General features: G+C 46.9%; 1 protein-coding gene across 5 annotated transcripts in view; it reads left to right on the top strand.

The window, feature by feature from the left end:
• Window positions 1-21,771, top strand: part of igf2bp3 (insulin-like growth factor 2 mRNA binding protein 3) — a 198,141-nt gene that overhangs the window by 112,954 nt on the left and 63,416 nt on the right. For all 5 annotated transcript variants that reach the window (XM_072509245.1, XM_072509244.1, XM_072509248.1 and 2 more), the window contains 4 exons: window positions 13,681-13,971; window positions 17,015-17,149; window positions 18,713-18,835; window positions 18,922-19,057. In XM_072509245.1, coding sequence (XP_072365346.1) covers window positions 13,681-13,971; window positions 17,015-17,149; window positions 18,713-18,835; window positions 18,922-19,057 — 685 coding nt within the window. The remainder of the gene's footprint in view (window positions 1-13,680; window positions 13,972-17,014; window positions 17,150-18,712; window positions 18,836-18,921; window positions 19,058-21,771) is intronic.

Raw genomic sequence — 21,771 nt, 5'->3', positions numbered from 1 at the left:
TTGTAGGTGGCAGAGGATGATCCTTTGGATGTGGCGATGGAGGCTTGTGGGGTAGAAGGTGAGAACATGGAGGGTGGTGGAGCGAAAAGGGTGTAGGCAGCAGTGGGATGAGGGGTGGCATGGTGGCACAGCGGTTAGCACTGCTGCCTCATGGTGCCAGGGACCCGTGTTCATTTCTGGCCTTGGTTGACTGGAGTTTGCATCTTCTCTCCATGTCCGCATGGGTTTCCTCCAGGTGCTCCAGTTTCCTCCCACAGTTCAAATGTCTGCAGGCTAGGCAGTAAAGAAGGCAAATGGTATCTGGCCATTATAGTGAGAGGATTTGAGTATGGGAATAGGGATGTTTTACTGCAATTGTACAGGGCATTGGTGGGGCCACACCTGGAGTATTCTGTGTAGTTTTGGTGTCCTTATCTGAGGAAGGATGATATTGATATGGAGGGAGTGCAGCAAAGGTTTACCAGGCTGATTCCTGGGATGGAGGAACTGTCATATGAGGAGAGACTAAATCAATTAGGATTATATTCATTGGAGTTTAGAAGAGCGGGAGTGGATCTCAATAGAAACTTACAACATTATAACAGGATTAGACAGGGTAGATTCGGAAAGAATGTTCCTGATGGTGGGGGAGTCCAGAACTAGGGTCATAGTTTGAGGATGAGGGGTAAACCTTTTTAGGACTGAGGTGAGGAGAATTTCTTTCATCCAGAGAGTGGTGAACCTGTGGCATTCATTACCATAGAAAGTAGTTGAGGCCAAAATTGTGTAGTTTCATGAAGGAATTATATATAGCTCTTGGGGCAAAAGGGATATTGGCTGGGGGAAGGGGGGGTGCGAGAGGAGAGGCAGGATCAGGGTATTGAACATGATGATCAGCCATCATCATGAATGGTGGAGCAGGGCCAAATGGCCTCCTCTTGCCTCTATTTTCTATGTTTCTATGATTGACCATGCTAAATTGCCCCTTTGTGTCTTAGTGATAGATGGGGTTAGGGGGGATGGCGTGGGCCTAGGCAGGGTGTTCTTTCAGAGAGTAAATGCAGACTCTTCTGCACTGTAGAGATTCTACGAGATAGGATTGACGGCCTGTCAAACACAATGGAGACAAAAAAGTGTGACCTATTGGAAGGTGACATTTTCTAAACCAATGCAACTTAAACTGAGAAAGTGAGAGAATGGAATGGAGCCCTTACAAAGAAACAGGTGGGCGGAATTATAATCATTATATTAAGGTGTTGTAATATTAATTGACAGCCTAAGCCCAAAAATGGAGAGTCGAGGATGGGTATTCAGCCAAATTGCTCCATGTCAGTGATTGCCCTCTAAGTAATCTCCTTACATCGTTCATCCAATCCTGACAGCAAAGTGAACTATAATGTACCAGGCAAAAGGTTGGAAAGATCTTCGCACAAGAAGACAATTCAAATGCCCACAATTCCTTTACTCCCAACCGTATCTTTTCAGATACAAATCAGTGAAGTTACCACTACCTTTACACAAAGGCTTCTCACTTTGGACTGGCATGGTTGCAAATGGCTTCCTTATGTGAACTATGAATATTCACTTGATGCTCTGCTCTCATCCAACTGTGGTCTCTCCCTGAGATATCCAAAAACCACACTCCCTGCTTGCTGTTTCTTCAACTGCAAACGAGCAAATAAACAAGTTCCTTAAACTCAGTCTCCAGGAGCACCTCTGCTAAACTATCACTTAGAGTTCCATAACTGATTATTAACTACTGTCCCACTAAGTAGTTTTCTCCTCCGAGCTTCACTGGAACCATTTTACTTAACACACACACACACATGTAGACCTAAATTTAACTTAATTTTATTAATGCTCTGGAGAGTGTAGAGAAGATTTTACTAGAATGTTGCCAGGGCTGGAGAATTGTAACTACAAGGAGAGATGGGAGCGGTTGAGGTTATTTTCCTTAGAACCGAGAAGGCTGAAGGGTGACCTGATTGACGTGTACAAAATTATAAGGGATAGAGATAGAGTCGACAGGAAGAATCTATTTCCCTTGGCTAAGTATTCAAAAGCCAGGGATCATGAATCTGTGGCAGAAAGGTTGGAGGGGACATGAGAAAAAACTTTTTTTACATAGGGGATGGTGGGTGTCTGGAATTCCCTGCCTGAGTTGGTGGTGGAGACTGAGACTCCTTTTAAATACCTGGATCGGCACCTTAAATGTTGTAAACTACAGGGCTATGGGATTAGAAAGGGCACCTTGGTGACTGGGTCAGCATGGACAAGGTGGGCCATTTGCACAGCAAGTTGGAGAATACACCATATTTTAATAAATTTGGAGTACCCAATTATTATTTTTTCCCAATTAAGGGGTAATTTAGCATGGCCAATCCACCTAACCTGCACATCTTTGGGTTGTGGGGGTGAAACCCATGCAGCCATGGGGAGAATGTGCAAACTCCACACGGACGAGCTTCCGGTTGCGGCTATGCTGAGCTAAGTCGCACGTTCGGCAGCTCCCGCCAGAAACTGACTTTTGGGCTCTTTTGAGGGGCACCAGCGGCATTTGGTCGACGGTTCTCAGTGTGGGAAGGTGACAGTACGATTTCCCCGGCACTGTATGGATTGGACCAGGAGTGGAGCGGTTAAAAAAAGTAATTCTGGTACAGCGCAAAGTGCGAGGGAGGAAAACCAAGATGGGGGCGGGGCGGGTGGAGACCAGGCAGCGTGGGCGAAAGAGCAGCAGGAGTTTCTCAAGCGCTGCTTCACGGAATTGAAAGCAGAGATGCTGGAGCCGATGAAGGCTTCGATCGACAAGCTGGTCGAGACCCAGAAGGCCCAAGGGGCGGCGATCTGGGAGGTGCGGCAGAAGGCCTCTGAGAATGAGGACGAGATATTGGGCCTGGCGGTGAAGGTGGAGGTGCACGAGGCGCTACACAAGAAATGACAGGAGAAGTTCGAGGACATGGAGAATCGGTCGATGAGGAAGAATCTGCGGATTCTGGGTCTCCCGGAGGGAGTGGAGGGGTCGGATGCTGGAGCATAAATGGCCACGATGCTGAACACTTTGATGGGCGCGGGTGCCTTCCCGAGGCCTCTGGAGCTGGATGGGGCCCACCGAGTCCTGGCGAGGCGGCCCAAGTCTAATGAGCCGCCGCGGGTGGTATTCGTGCGGTCCCACTGCTTGGTGGACAGGGAGTGTCCCCTAAGATGGGCAAAAAAGGAGCGGAGCAGCAGGTGGGAGAATGCAGAGGTCCGTATATATCCGGACTGGAGCGCGGAGGTGGCCAAGAAGAGGGCCGGGTACAATCGGGCTAAGGCGGTTCTGCATCGGAAGGGGGTGAAATTCGGGATGCTGCAGCCGGCGCGACTGTGGGTCACGTTTAAGGACCGGCACTATTACTTTGAGACGCCGGAGGAGGTGTGGACCTTTATTCAGGCCTAAAAGTTGGACACAGACTGAGGGTTGGTTGTGAGGGGAGGTCGCGGGTGGCTACTGTGGTTACTGGGTGTTGGGGAATGTTCTATTCTGTTCTGTATTGTTTCCTTGGGTGCTGGGGGGTAGGGTGAATTGGTTCGAAGTGGGGGTTTTGTGAGTGTGTGGGCGTCGGTGGTTGGAAGGACGGGGCCCCGTTTGGGGGAGGGGAGATGGGAGGCCCGAGGTGGGGGAGCTGGGATTAGGCCGCAAAAGCGAGATGCGCCAGAGAGGGCGGGGCTGGTCTGATGCAAAGCACGGGCTTTTTCCCACGCTAGGGAAGGAAGGGGGCAGGGCCGGGGGGAATGGCGGTGTTGGAGAGGAGTGCCCGCTGTTGGACAGGGGGGGACTACTACACTAGGGGGTCGATGGAGTGGTGTGAGTGGCCGGGGTCAGCAGGCGTCAGCTGACTTACAGGAGTGCTATGGGGGGAGCAACGCAGCTTTGGGGGGAAGGGACTGGGTTGCTGCTGCATTGACCAAAGGTGAGCTGGAGCTCGGAGAGAGAGTCGGGGCGGGGGTCTGCCTCTGGGGGGAATGGGGAGTGCGGGGGGGCTGGCCTAGAAAAGGGAATGGCTAATCGGCAGAGGTGGGGGGGTCGGGATGCCCCCTGATCCGGCTGATAACTTGGAATGTGAGAGGCCTGAACGGGCCGGTCAAGAGGGCCCGTGTGTTCGTGCACCTGAAGGGACTGAAGGCAGATGTGGTTATGCTCCAAGAGACGCATTTGAGGGAGGCAGATCAGGTTAGGCTGAGAAAGGGGTGGGTAGGGCAGGTTTTCCACTCTGGGGTTAGACACTAAGGATCGAGGGGTGGCGATTTTGGTGGGGAAGCGGGTGTCGTTTGAGGCGCTGAACATCGTGGCAGACAATGGAGGTAGGTATGTGATGGGGAGTGGTAAGCTGCAGGGGGTGCGGGTGGTATTAGTGAATGTATATGCCCCGAATTGGGACGATGCCGGATATATGCGGCGCATGTTGGGGCAGATTCCGGACCTAGAGGCAGGGAGCTTGATAATGCGGGGGGTGGGGAGACTTCAACACGGTACTGGATCCAGCATTGGACCGCTCTAGGTCCAGGACGGGTATGAGGCCGGCGGCGGCCAAGGTGCTGAGAGGGTTTATGGACCAGATGGGAGGAGTGGACCCACGGAGGTTTGTCAGGCCGGGGACCAGGGAATTTTCTTTTTTTTCCCACGTCCATAAAGCCTACTCCCGGATAGACTTCTTCGTTATGAGCAGGGCACTAATTCCGAGGGTGAAGGGCACGGAGTATTCGGCCATAGTTATCTCAGACCATGCCCCGCATTGGGTGGAGCTGGAGCTAGGGGAGGAGAGGGACCAGCGCCCGCTGTGGCGCCTGAATATGGGCTTGCTGGCGGATGAGGAGGTGAGCGGGCGGATCCGGGGGTGCATTGAAAGCTATCTAGAGGCTAACGATAATGGGGAGGTGGGGGTGGTCTGGAAGGCGTGAAGGTGGTGATTAGGGGAGAGCTAATCTCCACTAGGGCCCACAAGGAGAAGAAGGAGAGGAGAGATTAGTGGGGGAGATTTTAAGGGTGGATAGGAGGTATGCAGAGGTCCCCGAGGAGGGACGACTCGAGGAGCGACGAAGCCTCCAGGCCGAGTTCGACCTGTTGACCACCAAGAAGGCAGAGGTGCAATGGAGGAAAGCGCAAGGGGCGGTGTATGAGTACGGGGAGAAGGCTAGCCGGATGTTGGCACACCAGCTTTGGAAGCGGGAGGCAGCGAGGGAGATTGGGGGAGTTAGGGATAAAGGGGGGAACACGGTGTGGAGTGCGATGGGAATAAATGGGGTATTTAGAGACTTTTATGAGGGGCTGTATAGGGCTGAACCCCCGACGGAGGAAGGGGGGGATGCATCGGTTTTTGGATCGACTGAAGTTCCCGAGGGTGGAGGAGGAGCAGGTGGCTGTGCTTGGGGCACCGGTAGGGCTGGAGGAGCTGACTAAGGGGCTGGGGAGTATGCAGGCGGGGAAGGCACCGGGGCCAGATGGGTTCCCGGTGGAATTTTACCGGATGTACATGGACCTGCTGGGCCCTCTATTAGTGAGGACTTTCAATGAGGCGAGGGAGGGGGGGGGTCCTACCCCCGACGATGTCCAGGGCGATGATCTCGCTGATCTTGAAGCGGGACAAGGACCCATTACAGTATGAGTCGTATAGGCCAATCTCTCTCCTCAACGTGGACACTAAGGTGTTGGCTACCAGAATTGAGGACTGTGTCCCGGGGGTGATTCACGAGGACGAGACGGGTTTTATTAAGGGTTTTTTGTACAATGTGTGCAGGAGGGTTTCCTGACACTATGTTGACAGGCCAACAAGAGGCGAGGCCACATTGGATTTGGTTTTGGGTAATGAACCAGGCCAGGTGTTAGATTTGGAGGTAGGTGAGCACTTTGGGGACAGTGACCACAATTCGGTGACGTTTACGTTAGTGATGGAAAGGGATAAGTATATCCCGCAGGGCAAGAGTTATAGCTGGGGGAAGGGCAATTATGATGCCATTCGACATGACTTGGGAGGGGTAGGTTGGAGAAGTAGGCTGTAAGTGTTGGGCACACTGGATATGTGGAGCTTGTTCAAGGAACAGCTACTGCGTGTTCTTGATAAGTACGTACCGGTCAGGCAGGGAGGAAGGTGTTGAGCGAGGGAACCGTGGTTTACCAAAGAAGTGGAATCTCTTGTTAAGAGGAAGAAGGAGGCCTATGTGAAGATGAGGTGTGAAGTTTCAGTTGGGGCGCTTGATAGTTACAAGGTAGCGAGGAAGGATCTAAAGAGAGAGCTAAGACTAGCAAGGAGGGGACATGAGAAGTATTTGGCAGGTAGGATCAAGGAAAACCCAAAAGCTTTCTATAGGTATGTCAGGAATAAAAGAATGACTAGGGTAAGAGTAAGGCCAGTCAAGGACAGGGATGGGAAGTTGTGTGTGGAGTCTAAAGAGATAGGCGAGATACTAAATGAATATTTTTCGTCAGTATTCACTCAGGAAAAAGAGAATGTTGTGGAGGAGAATGCTGAGACCCAGGCTATTAGAATAGATGGCATTGAGGTACGTATGGAAGAGGTGTTGGCAATTCTGGACAGGCTGAAAATAGATAAGTCCCCGGGTCCTGATGGGATTTATCCTAGGATTCTCTGGGAAACCAGTGAAGAGATTGCTGAGCCTTTGGCTTTGATTTTTATGTCATCATTGGCTACAGGAATAGTGCCAGAGGACTGGAGGATAGCAAATGTGGTTCCTTTGTTCAAGAAGGGGAGTAGAGACAACCCCGGCAACTATAGACCGGTGAGCCTCACGTCTGTTGTGGGTAAAGTCTTGGAGGGGATTATAAGAGACAAGATTTATAATCATCTAGATAGGAATAATATGATTAGGGATAGTCAGCATGGCTTTGTGACGGGTAGGTCATGCCTCACAAACCTTATCGAGTTCTTTGAGAAGGTGACTGAACAGGTAGACGAGGGTAGAGCAGTTGATGTGGTGTATATGGATTTCAGTAAAGCGTTTGATAAGGTTCCCCACGGTAGGCTATTGCAGAAAATACGGAGGCTGGGGATTGAGGGTGATTTAGAGATGTGGATCAGAAATTGGCTAGCTGAAAGAAGACAGAGGGTGGTGGTTGATGGGAAATGTTCAGAATGGAGTTCAGTTACAAGTGGCGTACCACAAGGATCTGTTCTGGGGCCGTTGCTGTTTGTCATTTTTATAAATGACCTAGAGGAGGGCGCAGAAGGGTGGGTGAGTAAATTTGCAGACGACACTAAAGTCGGTGGTGTTGTCGATAGTGCGGAAGGATGTTGCAGGTTACAGAGGGACATAGATAAGCTGCAGAGCTGGGCTGAGAGGTGGCAAATGGAGTTTAATGTAGAGAAGTGTGAGGTGATTCACTTTGGAAGGAATAACAGGAATGCGGAATATTTGGCTAATGGTAAAATTCTTGGAAGTGTGGATGGGCAGAGAGATCTCGGTGTCCATGTACATAGATCCCTGAAAGTTGCCAACCAGGTTGATAGGGTTGTGAAGAAGGCCTATGGAGTGTTGGCCTTTATTGGTAGAGGGATTGAGTTCCGGAGTCATGAGGTCATGTTGCAGCTGTACAAAACTCTGGTACGGCCGCATTTGGAGTATTGCGTACAGTTCTGGTCACCTCATTATAGGAAGGACGTGGAGGCTTTGGAACGGGTGCAGAGGAGATTTACCAGGATGTTGCCTGGTATGGAGGGAAAATCTTATGAGGAAAGGCTGATGGACTTGAGGTTGTTTTTGTTAGAGAGAAGAAGGTTAAGAGGAGACTTAATAGAGGCATATAAAATGATCAGGGGGTTAGATAGGGTGGACAGTGAGAGCCTTCTCCCGCGGATGGAAATGGCTAGCACGAGGGGACATAGCCTTAAACTGAGGGGTGATAGATATAGGTCAGAGGTAGGTTCTTTATGCAAAGAGTGGTGAGGCTGTGGAATGCCCTACCTGCAACAGTAGTGAACTCACCAACATTGAGGGCATTTAAAAGTTTATTGGATAAGCATATGGATGATAATGGCATAGTGTAGGTTAGATGGCTTTTGTTTTTTGACTTCCCATGTCAGTGCAACATCGTGGGCCGAAGGGCCTGTACTGCACTGTATCGTTCTATGTTCTAAGGCAGCTGAATACCAATGTGTGGAGGCTCCTTAACGTAATCATGATGCCTACAGTGGAGGGGGAGGCAGAGATAGTGGCGGCGATGGACGCGGAGAAGGCCTTCGTTAGGGTGGAGTGGGGGTACCTCTGGGAAATGTTGAGGAGGTTTGGGTTCGGGGGGGGGGGGTTCATTAGTTGGGTTAGGCTACTCTACGAAGCCCCAGTGGCAAGTGTGGCCATGAATCGGAGGAGGTCGGAATACTTTTGGCTGTACCGGGGGACGAGGCAGGGGTGCCCCCTATCCCCCTTGCTATTTGCATTGGTAGTTGAGCCTTTGGCTATGGCTCTAAGGGAGTCCAGGAACTGGGGGGGGGGCTGGTCCGGGAGGGGGAGGAACACCGGGTTTCGTTGTCTGCCGATGACCTGTTACTGTATGTGGCGGACCCAGTGGGGGGGGGGGGAGATGCTGGAGGTGATGCGGATCCTCGGGGAGTTTGGGGACTTTTCCGGGTATAAGCTCAACGTGGGGAAAAGTGAGCTCTTCGTGGTACACCCAGGGGACCAGGGAAGGGGGATAGACGAGCTTCCACTGAAGAGGGCGGAAATGGGTTTTCGGTTTCTGGGGATCCAGGTGGCCAGGAGCTGGGGGTCCCTACACAAGCTCAACTTGACGAGGCTGGTGGAGCAGATGGAGGAGGAGTTTAAAAGGTGGGATATGCTGCCACTCTCCTTGGCGGGCAGGGTACAGTCGGTGAAGATGACGGTGCTCCTGAGGTTCATTTTTATATTCCAGTGTGTCCCCATCCTGAGCCCCAAGGTCTTTTTTAAGCGGGTCAGTAGGAGCATCATGGGATTCGTGTGGGCGAAAAAGACCCCGAGGGTGAGAAGGGTGTTTCTGGAGTGGAGTAGGGACAGAGGAGGGTTAGCGTTACCTAATCTGTGTGGATATTACTGGGCTGCCAATGTGGCGATGATACGCAAGTGGGTAATGGAGGGGGAGGGGGCGGCGTGGAAGAGGCTGGAGATGGCGTCCTGTGTGGGCACGAGTCTGGGAGCACTGGTGACAGCACTGCTGCCCCATCCGCCGACGGTACACCACGAGTCCGGTGGCGGCGGTGACTTTGAAAATGTGGGGGCAGTGGAGGCGCCACAGGGGTGAGGTTGGTTCTTCGGTTTGGTCCCCGATCCGGGAGAACCATCGGTTCGTCCCGGGGAGAATGGATGGAGGGTTCCTGAGCTGGCACAGGGCAGGAATTAGAAGGATGGGGGACCTGTATTTAGATGGGACGTTTGCGAGCCTTGGGGCGCTGGAGGAAAAATTCAGGCTTCGCCCCCCCCCCCCCCCCCCCCGGAAATGCCTTCAGGTACATGCAGGTAAGGGCGTTTGTAAGACGGCAGGTGAGGGAGTTCCCACTGCTTCCAGCACTCTGGATCCAGGATAGGGTGCTCTCGGGGGGGTGGGTTGGAGAGGGCAGGGTCTCAGCGATCTACCAGGAGATGCAGGAGGAGGAGGAGACCTTGATGGAGGAGCTAAAGGGTAAATGGGAGGAGGAGCTTGGGGAGGAGATAGACGAGGGTACGTGGGCGGGCGCCCTGGGTAGGGTTAATTCTTAATTCTTCCTCTTCTTGCGCCAGGCTTAGCCTGATACAATTTAAGGTTCTTCACAGAGCGCATATGACAGGGGCGAGGCTGAGCAGGTTCTTTGGGGTGGAAGACAGGTGTGGGAGGTGCTCAGGGAGCCCAGCAAATCATACCCATATATTCTGGGCGTGCCCGGAGCTGGATGGGTTCTGGAGGGGTATTGCGAGGACGATGTCTTAAGGTGGTGAACACCCAGGTTAAGCCGAGCTGGGGGTTAGCACTATTTGGGGTATTGGACGAGACGGGAGTGCCAGAGGCGAAAGAGGCCGGTATTCTGGCCTTTGCATCCCTGGTAGCCCGGCGGAGGATTCTGCTACAGTGGAAGGATGCAAGGCCCTAGAGCGTGGAAGCCTGGATCAGTGACATGACAGGGTTCATTAAATTGGAGAGGGTAAAATTTGCCTTGAGAGGGTCTGTGCAAGGGTTCTTCAGGCAGTGGCAACCGTTCCTAGACTTTCTAGCGGGGCGTTAGGTGGTCAGCAGCAGCAACAACCCAGAAGGGGGGGGGGGTGTACTTTGTGTTTTCTACTGTTTATTATTGCTTAATGGGGGTTTGTGTATTGGGGGAATTTGATGTAGTTGTAAGATGTTTATTTGTGTTCTTTGTTTTTCTTTTTTCTGTAAGGTGGGGGGGGGGGTTGTTTGTTGAGAATATGTAAAAATTTGAATAAAAAATGTCTTTCAAATAACTCCACACGGGCAGTGACCCAGGACCGGGATTCGAACCTGGGTCCTCAACGCTGCAGTCCCAGTGCTAACCACTGGGCCACATGCCGCCTGTGAATACACAATATAATTCCTTATGCAGATGTTGTAACTTGTAACATGCATACATATTTTACTGCTACGGGTCAGCTGTTAAAATTCTGCCCTTTTTTGAAGTTGCCATGTCTGTCTAACATGCCAGGTTAGTGGAGTTTCTTCAAGTGTGATCGGTTGGCAAACTGGTGTTTGGCATTTCTGGCTCTTGGCCAGAAGAAAACAGTTTTTCAATTTGTTCCTGGGATGACAGTGGCATTTGTTGTCCATCCCCTTTTGCCCTTGACCGGCTGGTAGTGGTGAACTGAGCTGTCATTTTGAACAGCTGCAGGCCACGTGGTGTAGGTATGCTTATAGCACTGTGGGGGAGGAGGCACCAGGATTTTGACCCAGGTGTCCAGTGTTTAGCATCATGGTCTTTTTAATCTCCCAAGTGCATGCGTATAGTTTGGCGATCGTGTATATTCGCAGATCATACTTTCCAAAGTGGTTCCAATGTGTTTGCCACTATTGTTCTAATTGGGAGCCCATTCACATATTGACCAGGATGTGAAGATGTTCATGGACTCTTAAATTTGTAAGCAATTCCATGTAAAAGCATTTGTCTAACATTCATTTATCTGGCATCCTGTTTGTGTGTAAATACTAGCAGATAAATACTATCCGGAAGGGAAAACTGACCAGGCTGAGGTTTTCTTCCCCCTGGAACAGAGGTCACCGACGAGTGATCTTATCGAAATCTTAAATTATGAAGGGGCATGTTGCGCTAAAGTGGTTTGCACTGTTGCCTCACAGTGCCAGGGACCCGGGTTCAATTCCGGGCGTGGATGACCATGTGGAGTCTGCACTTTCTCCCGTGCCTGCGTGGGTTTCCTCCGGATGCTCCACTTTCCCCCCTCCCTCAATCCAAAGAAGTGCAGGTTAGGTTGATTGGCTATGCTAAATTGCTCCTTGGTGTCCAAAGATGTTCAGGTTAGGCGGGGGTATGGGAATAGTGTGGGCGAGTGGGCCAAGGTAGGATGCTCTTTCAGACACTTGTTGAGAGACGATGTGCCGAATGGCCTCCTGCACTGTAGGAATTCTACGGTTGAATGGGTAGACATGGCAGAGATAATTTTGCCTGTAGGCAGTCACAAGACTGTCACTGATACATCCAATAAGGAATTCAGTAGAAACCCCAGTGATTAGAATGTGGAACTTGCTACCACATTGTGTGGTTAAATAAAATAGCACAGATGTCATTAAGATATGCATGCAAAGGAGAAAGCAATAGAAGGTTACGCTATCAAGGTTACATGGAATAGGTTTGGAGGAAGTTCATGTGGACCATAAAATACCAACATGAGCAAATTGGGCAGAATAACCAGGTTCTGTGCTTGAAAATGTATGCATTTTGTTTGCTGCGAGGGAAACTGCAGTCATTTTTTTTTTCCTGAATGGATAAGCTACATTTAATTGATTAAACTTGATCTGCAATTCTCTTTTTGGCTTTTAAAGTATCTGCTTTAGGTCATTTTTGTTGGTGCTGAGCTGTAATCACTAGGTTGGAAAAAAGGTTTTGAGTACTTTTTGGATAATGGGGTAGTTTCTGGTGTCCTTTCACTTACTGTGACTTGAATTCGGAATCCAACCAAACTGATTGAAGTTCAGTAGTTCTTAATTTTCTATATTATAAAGGAACATTCTCGATCTAATTATCTAATGAGGAAAGAAAATTCAAAAACCTGTAAATGCTAGACAGCATCAGTAGTTCAGGCAGCCGATGTGTGGAAAACACAAGTTAATCTTTCAGGTTACAGGTGAGCAGCATTGATATAGATATAAAAGCAAAATATTACAGATCCCTGAGATCTGAAATAAAAACATGTAGCAGATATAAAAGCAAAATAGTACAATTCCCCGAGATCCGAAATCAAAACAAAGTGCTGGAAAAACTTAGTAAGTTTGGCAGCATCTGTGAAGAAAGAAGCACTATTAACATTTCAGTATTAACTCTGTTTCTCTCTCCCCACAAATGCTGCTAAATTTGCTGAGTTTTTCCAGCACTTTCAGCATTTGCAACGCAACTGATCAAGGGGCTTATGTCGGGGGACTCACACAGAAAAAGGAAAATAAATAGACTGACCTACAGAATGTTGAGTGTTGTGCAGTAATAGGCCATGGGACAGTGGCAAGCATAATGGGGGAAATCAAATAAAAGATGTGTGTGAATAGCTAAAAGTAAGGCCTGAGGAAGGAGCAGCGCTCTGAAAGCTAGTAATTTGAAACAAACCTGTTGGACTTTAACCTGGTGTTATAAGACTTATTACTGTGCTCACCCCAGTCCAACGCCGGCATCTCCACATAATAGCTAAAGGGTGAGAGGCTGAAGGTTAGGGCATTATGAAAAACTGGTTAAGCTGAGCTGGCTGTAATTGCCTTGGGACCCGGCAAACAAAGGTCTGTGCCAAGGCTGCAGACCACTGTTGCCAGAATGTTCATTGGCAGGGTGTCCTCCGCTCCCAAGCACCAGTAATGAAAAAAAAAAATTGGCCTTGGGGAGAGTGCAGTCGAGATTTACCTAGACTCTCAGGGTTAAGCCAAGATGAGAGAGTAAACAAAATATTGTTGTATTACTAGAATTTACAAAGTGATTTTGATCAAAGTTTTCAAGGTATTAGGGAACCTTTAGTGTAGATTGGGAGAAGCTTTTTCATTGTTTGGGGAGTGTAGTCATCACGTTAGAGCCAGACCTTTCAGGAGTGAAGCTGGAAAACTCTTCGACACAGCGTGGTAGAAGTTTGGAACTAGTCTGTAACTGGCAATTGGTGTTAGATCAATTACAACTTTTAAAAACTTGAGATTGATGGATCTATAAAATATAGAGATACAGGGAAAATGCGGGTGTTCAGAGTTGGATTACAAATCAGCCATCTCACTAAATAACAGAATAAGCTTGTGGGACTAAATTACCGAGTCTCTTCCTATGTTCAAAAAAAATTGTTATGGCATGGTCAAACTTTAGATAAAGAGCCACTGGCCTGAATTCTTCCAAATGTTGATTGACCTACTTGTTTTCAATATTTTCTGATTTCCAGCATGTGTTTTGACTATAACATTAGACTATCACATTACTAGTGTATAGTGTGATGTTGAAGGAGCTTGGGAGTTGGTGCTGCTAATCATGTATTAATAGCTGCTTTCTTTAATAGGGCAATTGAAAAACTTAATGGCTATGTGTTGGAGAATTTTTCACTAAAAGTAACCTATATCCCTGATGAGATGGCTGCTCAACAAAGTTCGCAACAGCTACCTTCACAAGCACGACGTGGTTTTGGGCAACGAGGTCCACCTCGACAAGGGTCTCCTAATGGAACAGTTCGACCGAAACAGCAGCAGTCTGATGTTCCTTTGCGAATCATGGTTCCAACTCAGTTTGTGGGTGCCATCATTGGGAAGGAAGGGGCCACAATCCGGAATATCACAAAACAAACACAGTCAAAGTAGGTATTCCATTTGCAACTTTGTGAAGAGCTTTATTATCTGTTCATTATTTAAGTTGTAAGTTTGTAATTTGTGCTTGGGTAAGGTGGAGCACTGTTAAATTCAGTGAGCTATGATTACAGGTATACACCATCTTTGGACCAAGCCCCTGCCATCCTGCCAGTTTTTTGGGGTAGGGTGATTTGGGTTGGGTCGAGGTCAAGGGAATGGTCCCTTGTGCGGGAAAAGACGGTGCGCAAAGTCGGTTAACCAATGCAGCACCTAGCCCATCAAGCCAGTAAGACATTTTGCTTACCGAATAATAAAAATCATCATGGCAGCTTAAAATGTCTGGTTGGGCATTGCTAGTTCTTAGATAGCTGGATTTGAGACGCTGTACCTGAGACGCTGTACCTGTCTTAAGTTCAAACCATAGGTTGGATATAAGTGCAAATTGCATTTTCTGGATTATCTCAAACTTATGGAAGTAAGGAGGTTGGCAACGAAAATAAATTGAGAGCTTTACAGCATAGTGTAGTTCGAACTGCACCTTTATAACCTGAGGCAACGGATACCCAATGAGTACACCACCTCAGGAAGGAGCAAGACAGGAGCTCTGGCATGGCGGTTAAGCTCTTTGTTTGGCAGCATTGCTGTGATACCGTACATGGGCACCTGCGCCCTTGGTGTGCCGCTTGGTGGGTTGTGCATATTTTACCTTCTCCCTGTGGTTTGGGTGGACCCCCCCCCCCCCCCCCCCAACCAAGCTCCTGGTCTCGAAGAGGCTGATGAATTGTTTACACATGTGGTGGAGCCCTTCCTCTCCCTCTATGGCGGAATTATATTTTTTCTAGTTGTAACAACTTTGCTGAGTCGAATAGCCAGTCTGAGGCTTTGGGTGGCGCTACCGACCTGCGTCCAAGCAGAAATGTCCGCTGGGCAATCGGGGGTGAATGCCAGAGCATCTGCAATTTAGCATGGTCAATTCACCTCCCCCGCACATCTTCGTTATGGAGGTGAGACCCACGCAGACAGTGGGAGACGGTGCAAACTCCACCCAGACAATAACCCAGGGCCAGGATCGATCCTGTGTCCTTGATTCTGAGAGGCAGCAGTGCTAACCACTGTGCCACCATGGTGCCCCAGTCTGGAGTGATTCTTAGCACCCAAGGGTTTAATTCCTATTCTTTCTTTGCTCTGCCTCAAACTTGCAATCGTAGAACCATCTCTTGAGGTTTTGTTTCCTGGAGACTTTAACCCAAGCTAGATGATTCTTCCAGCCTAACTTTTACTCTCCATGTGTTTGATCTTTTCAATACAAGCACAAGCTTCTATCCATGTTCCTGCATGCTGAACCATAGACACTTTTTGGTCCGTAGCTGCTCCCTCTCTTGGATCCAGGCTGACTCACAATGCTGTCGTACTTTCTAGGAAAGCCTGTAACCTGATCTTTACAATGGCTTCCTCTGTAACCTTCCCCATTGTAATGTGAATCACATAGGCTTGTATCTAGGTAGAAATCCTTATTAACTTTATCATCGAGAGTCCAACACACTCATCTTGGAACTAGATGAACAATTTAAAGCACAACTGTTTACAACCTGACATTCTAGACACCTACATGTCTATCTCTGTTTTTAGATGGTCGGCCACTCTCTTTCTCTCTCACTTACTTTGTTTGATCTATGGCAGGCATTGGTCGTTCCTCTGTTACTGGCTTGGTTTTTGTGTTTGTAGCAAAAGTGAAATGGTCACATATCCCTTTTTACTCTGAAACTGATGGCATCCCTGTGCACACTTGTAAATCTAAGCACAAAAGTTGCTGTTATGATTTCCCCACACCTCCGCAGCATTTGCAGCTGAAGTCCTGCAGATGGAAGTCTTTGAAATCAACTTGATTTGAAATAAAATTCCACGTTTTAACAGTGGTTGGAGGGCCGGGGGGGGGGGGGGGCAGTAAGTTAAGGAAACTTGAGAAATGAAGAGAAACTTCCAAGATGTCTGGTTAAAGGTACTAGATCAGAGAACTGTTCAGTAACCACAGACACAGCTGAAAAGAAGGCCAGGTGATTTTTAGGTCTGAGATTTTCCTACAGCCTGCGGAACGCAAGTTGAAATAACTGGAAATCGGTGGCTCGATCTCCAGAGTTTGTGTAAAAGTGGTGAAGACAAAGGAAATCTAAAAGGGGGTGGTGTAAAATCCTGGATTGCATTAGCTGTTAAAAGTAGAGTGGAAGCTTGTGTTAAAAAAGTAATTTGTAAAACCTGGGCTGAATATTGGGATGCAAACATCTGAGGGAAAGCATTATTATGAGAGAAGATCTTAAAACTTTGTTGAGTTTGGAAACTCGCATGTGATCACTTGGAGACTGAAGAGAAATCCACAGACACTAACTTGAGATTCAGAGTGGATAGTGTGTATTTGCCCACAGTCATCTTGTGTGCTTAAAAGGGACTTAATGAGACCATTGTAGTTTATGATGTACTTTATAATCCATGGTAATCTTTATATATGTGTGTAATTGTTAAGGTAAAGGGGGAGTAAAGGAGTGTTTTATTATCCAATTTTTCCATGTTTGATGCTTTTCTTGTTGAAACTAATTGGTGTTCCTGTGACTCTTCCTCCATATTTTATTTTAAAAAATATAAAAGTGACTTTTGAGCCAGCTTTCCATTCTGGAATCTTCCCGTCCAGCTATAACATAACTGGGATCGCAATGAATAATGAGAGAGCATTCTGTTCTGTCGAATTTAGCCTTTTTGACTGAGCCCAAAGTTCATAGGGATGGGAAATTTCCTGGTCAGTGACCCAAAACCCCGATCTCTGTGTATCCAGCAACTTCAGGCCCATTGCGCAGTCTGGGGAAAGCTGTGGAAACCTTTGAAAAAGGAAAAAGAAAATATTGAATTTGTTTTTTGAACAAAAGTTTGTTCATGTTCTCTCCAGAAGTGGATTTTATTTCTTAGCATTGAACTTTTGCCATTTGTGGTTATCATTTAACTCTTAAATAGATGCTAGATATTTAACTTTTTCAGTAATAGGAATGTTGTGCCTCTGTTTAGAATTGACATTCATCGTAAAGATAACGCAGGTGCTGCTGAGAAACCAATAAGTATTCACTCAACACCAGAGGGGTGTTCAGCTGCTTGCAAGATGATAATGGAAATCATGCAGAAGGAAGCTCAGGATACAAAATTGTACGTACATAGAATAACATTTTGCATTTCAATCGTTAACAATGCAAACAATTAAGTTTGTACCTACAAATCAGGCAGGTGTTTTGTTTTAATTGCAAGAATATCCCTGTCTTTCAAAATATTACAATTTTGAAACCGTGGACATGTGGGAAACTAGCATTTTGTAGTCCCTTTGGTCACTTTCAAAATTAATATCTCAATAGCCCACTACCAAAATAGTCAATGCTCCCCTCAAGTTTTTAGTGTTATCTGCTTCCCCGGGCCATTCCATAAATTAGATCATAAGGCACGGAAGCAGATTTAGGCCACTCAGCCCATCGGGTCAGCTCCGCCATTCAGTCACGACTGATGTGTTTCTCATCCCCATTCTCCTGCTATCTCCCCATAACCCTCGATTCCCCTTTTACAGTACCTAATTATTTTTTTCCCAGTTAAGGGGCAATTTAGCATGGCCAATCCACCTACCCTGCGCATTTTTAACCTTGTGGGGGTGAGACCCACACAGGCACTGGAACGTGCAAACTCCACAGCCAGTGACCCGGGGCCTGGATCAAACCCGGGGCCTGGATCAAACCCGGGGCCTGGATCAAACCCGGGTCCTCGGCTCTGTGAGGTAGCAGTGCTAACCACTGTGCCATCCCCTTATTAATCAAAAATTTATCTATCTCTGTCTTAAAGACACTCTGCCTCCACAGCCTTCTGTGGCAAGGAGTTCCACAAATTCACCACCCTCTGAGATGAGAAGGAAGAGCAGGAATTTCTTCCGCCAGTTTTAAACGATCACCCCTTCAGTCTGAGGCTGTCTCGGGTTCTAGTTTTTCCTACTAGTGGAAGCATCCTCTCCACGTCCACTCCATCTAGGTCTCTCAGTTCCTGTAAATTTCCATAAGATCCCCCCCCTCATCCTTCTAAACTCCCAACGACTACAGAGCCAGAGTCCTCAATCGATCTCGTATGACAAGCTCTTCATTCCAAGGATCATTCTTGTGAACCTCCTCTGGACCCTTTCCACATCCTTAGATACAGGGCCCAAAACTGCTCATAATACTCCAAATGGGTTCTGACCAGAGCCTTATACAGCCTCTGGTACATCCCTGCTCTTGTATTCTAGCCCTCTCGACATGCATGCCACTAGAGCAATTAAATCAAAACTGTACACCTTCCCTTTTTTTATATTTGAACCTATATCCGTTCAGTTTATTTATCCATTAAATATACAATGGTTGAATCATTTCGACCCTGAAGCCTTCAACCTGCTTTTCTCGTTCAAAGCTTTAAATACAGTATCCAATACCCTTTACCCCCAGCTTCCTCTCTGTGATCATAGCCTATGCTAAACCCATTGGTAGCTTTTTGCTGTTGCGCCTGCTAACTTGGCATGGAAACTGGGGTCCTCTGGGTCTGTATGACTTGGTATAAACCGTTTGCTTTTGTGGGTGAATGCACGAGTAATTAAGTAATTAAATGTCTTCATCTGAATCATTTTTGAGTGCTTTTGCCAAATGAATTGCCATCTGAAAACTTTTCAAGCTGGGGTTAAAACTCCTATTTACATAATTGCAGCACAGAAGAAATACCTTTAAAGATTTTGGCACACAACAATTTTGTTGGGCGTCTCATTGGGAAAGAAGGAAGAAATCTGAAAAAAATCGAGCAAGATACAGACACTAAAATCACAATTTCTCCGTAAGTTTTGGAGCTCTGGATTTCCATTTTCTGTGCATTGAATTGGTCTTTTGACAAAATTTGAAATTGTTATGTTGGTTATGCAGGTTGCAAGACTTGACGCTTTGCAATCCAGAAAGGACCATTACAATAAAAAGCAGTATTGAAGCATGTTCCAAAGCTGAGGAAGAAATTATGAAGAAAATTAGAGAATCTTATGATAATGATATGGCTGCTATGAATGTAAGTAATCAGCAGGTGTTTACTGTTCGAACAGTGCTGTTATTCTAGTCAAGGATTGTATTACTGCTTGAGGTGGATAACAATTGTCGTCTTTCAACAGTTCCTATAAAATGAAACATGTCCTTTGTTCCAAAAACTACCATTTATTTGGTTTTTACAGAGTTGTGTGTCTTGAGGATGAATAATTTTGCAAGTTATAGTAATCTCGATTTGAATTTTAGATAACCAATATGTTCACTCCATATTGTCAGAAATCAAACTTGATTGAGTTTTGCACACTAAAATAATACCTTTACAATTCTACCCAAGTGTGACTGAGTTTAGGATTCATTTAATTCTGGTTAAATTGTGCTTTATTCATAACATTTGTAATACTGTAGTCTATTTACAATCTGGATATCACCATTCACGTTGCACAATACAGAACAATTGGGTTAAACACAGTACTTTACACTCTAGGGAACCATGCTCCACATGAAACATTTTCTGATGTATACAGCCAAGAGATTTTACACTGTTTCCAGGTCCTTGTTGTGCAATGGCAAGAGGGTTCTATACTGTGGGCTTTCCCCCACTGAACCTTTCTGGTGATGTGCCACCCATCTGGGGAGTTAGCAGTATAGTGTCAACAAATGAAACCTATCTATGAATAACTTGATGGTTTTCAGTTTCCAGCAGAGCCACTTGGCTGCAGATCTTATCACAGCTTTGATTCGGGTGTGCACACCAGCTGAATACTTGCATAGAGACAAGAGCAAGTGTACGGTAGAAAGCATGACACTAAGGAGCCTCGTTAACCTGAAGTCATTGTGGAAACCTGCCAGTGGCTGGAATCATACCTGATGGAAGTCGGCTGTGGTGGAAGGATGCCAATTACCGTAGCTCCAGCACATTGTTTTTTTATATAATTATAAACGTTTTTAATTGGGTTTTTGAACAAAGCATATTTACCGTTATGTGCACAGAATAAAATATTATATATTTATATAGAAGAGAAGGGAACACGTACACAAAAAAAATTAAAATAAAATAACTGGTAGGGTATTATGCACTAGCTCAACAAGAGCAACTCTGTACAATTGGCAATATTATTTTTAACACATCAGTAGGTATCTGTTTGTGTGTGGGGGTGGGGGGGGGGGGGGGGGGGGGGTGGAGGCTGGGGAGGTAGATATACATTTGGGTGCCGGAGAAACAATAACAGAGGGCAATACGCAAATGGATCTGGTGTTGATGTTGTCACTTGCTTCTCCCGGACGGTTTTTGCTGCCGTTGTCGTTTCTCCCCACTCCTCCTCCTCCCCCTCCTGTGGTTCGCCTTTCTTTTCTCTTGGGTTTAGTTGTTACCCTCTCCTGCCTTGGCTACTTTCCCCTGATTCTTGGCTACTTGGCTATTCTTCTGCTTGTTCGTTGGCCACAAACAGTTCCTGGAACAACTATTAGGTGAATGGCTCCCACGTTCTGTGGAAGCCGTCGTCTGACCCTCGGATGGCGAATTTGATTTTCTCCATTTGGAGAGATTCTGAGAGGTCGGACAGCCAGTCTGCAGCTTTGGGTGGTGCTGCTGAGCACTGTGGATTATATGAATTTTCCATCAGCTGTCCAGATTTGAAACTTGGGTGAATTGAATTTTCTACTTTACTTCATTAAACATAATATCCATAAAATCCCTATAGTGCAGAAGGAGGCCATTTGGCCCACCAAGTCTGCACCGACCCTCTGAAAGAACACTCCACCCAGGCCCTGCCCTATCCCTGTAATCTCACCTAACCTGCACGTCTGGGAGGAAACCAGAGCACCCGGAGGAAACCTACGCAGGCACAGGGAGGACGTGCAAACTCCACACAGATAGTCGCCCAAGACCGGAATCAAACCCGGGTCCCTTGCCTAGTGAGGCAGCAGTGTTAACTGCTGAGCTCTTCCTACTCCTGTTAGTGTGATGTTATTTTAATACTGCTACTCTAATTCCATCTCCCAGTCCTTTTCTGAAGATTTTTGTAGTTTACAACATTTATTCATGATCATGTCCAGCTAATAGTCAGGTCCTTCTGATTGCTAGTACACCATATCCTCCAAAGCTGCTTTGCACTTCTAATTTATTTCTCTCCTTGCCATCCCTTTCCTGAAGCCAGAAAATAATTCTGTTTTCAGTTCATGATATATTCCCCCTCCCTGCCAACATTTTTAGCTGTTAGGACTTTTGCATTGCGATTGTTAATATAGGGCCAATTGGCCAATCGTAGCTATGTTTTGTAGGGTTGAAAGAGTTTGCCCTTTTTGCCATCCTGATATATCCAGAGTTAAAACTTTAGGTTTTTTGAGCATGTACGGCTGTATTAAATTAAATTGAGTACATTTGTTGCTCCAAAGAATGCTGATCCAATAGCAGTTCCATTATATTGAGGAAGATTTCAAAATCTAGTTTCACACGTTTTATGATAGGCCCACCAAATGTTAGCTCAAACTTTCATGCCAATAATTGTTCAGTAAACCAGAGCAGGACACTTTAACCCAAAGTACTGCAAAACAATCAGTCTAAATTGGCAAAATGACATTTCTTACCAATTGCAGTAGACATTCCATAACACACAGCTGACAATTCAGTACTAGTGGAGTGATTTCTCCAGTCATAGATTTTGAGGTGTGGAAAGGTAGTTCAATGATGTAATATGACGGAGAGAACAAGGTCTGGAGTGTGCATCATTTGTTCCCTCC

The sequence above is a fragment of the Scyliorhinus torazame genome, chromosome 6, assembly GCF_047496885.1.
Source record: "Scyliorhinus torazame isolate Kashiwa2021f chromosome 6, sScyTor2.1, whole genome shotgun sequence".
Taxonomy (NCBI): domain Eukaryota; kingdom Metazoa; phylum Chordata; class Chondrichthyes; order Carcharhiniformes; family Scyliorhinidae; genus Scyliorhinus; species Scyliorhinus torazame.
This window is presented reverse-complemented; position numbering and strand designations above follow the sequence as displayed.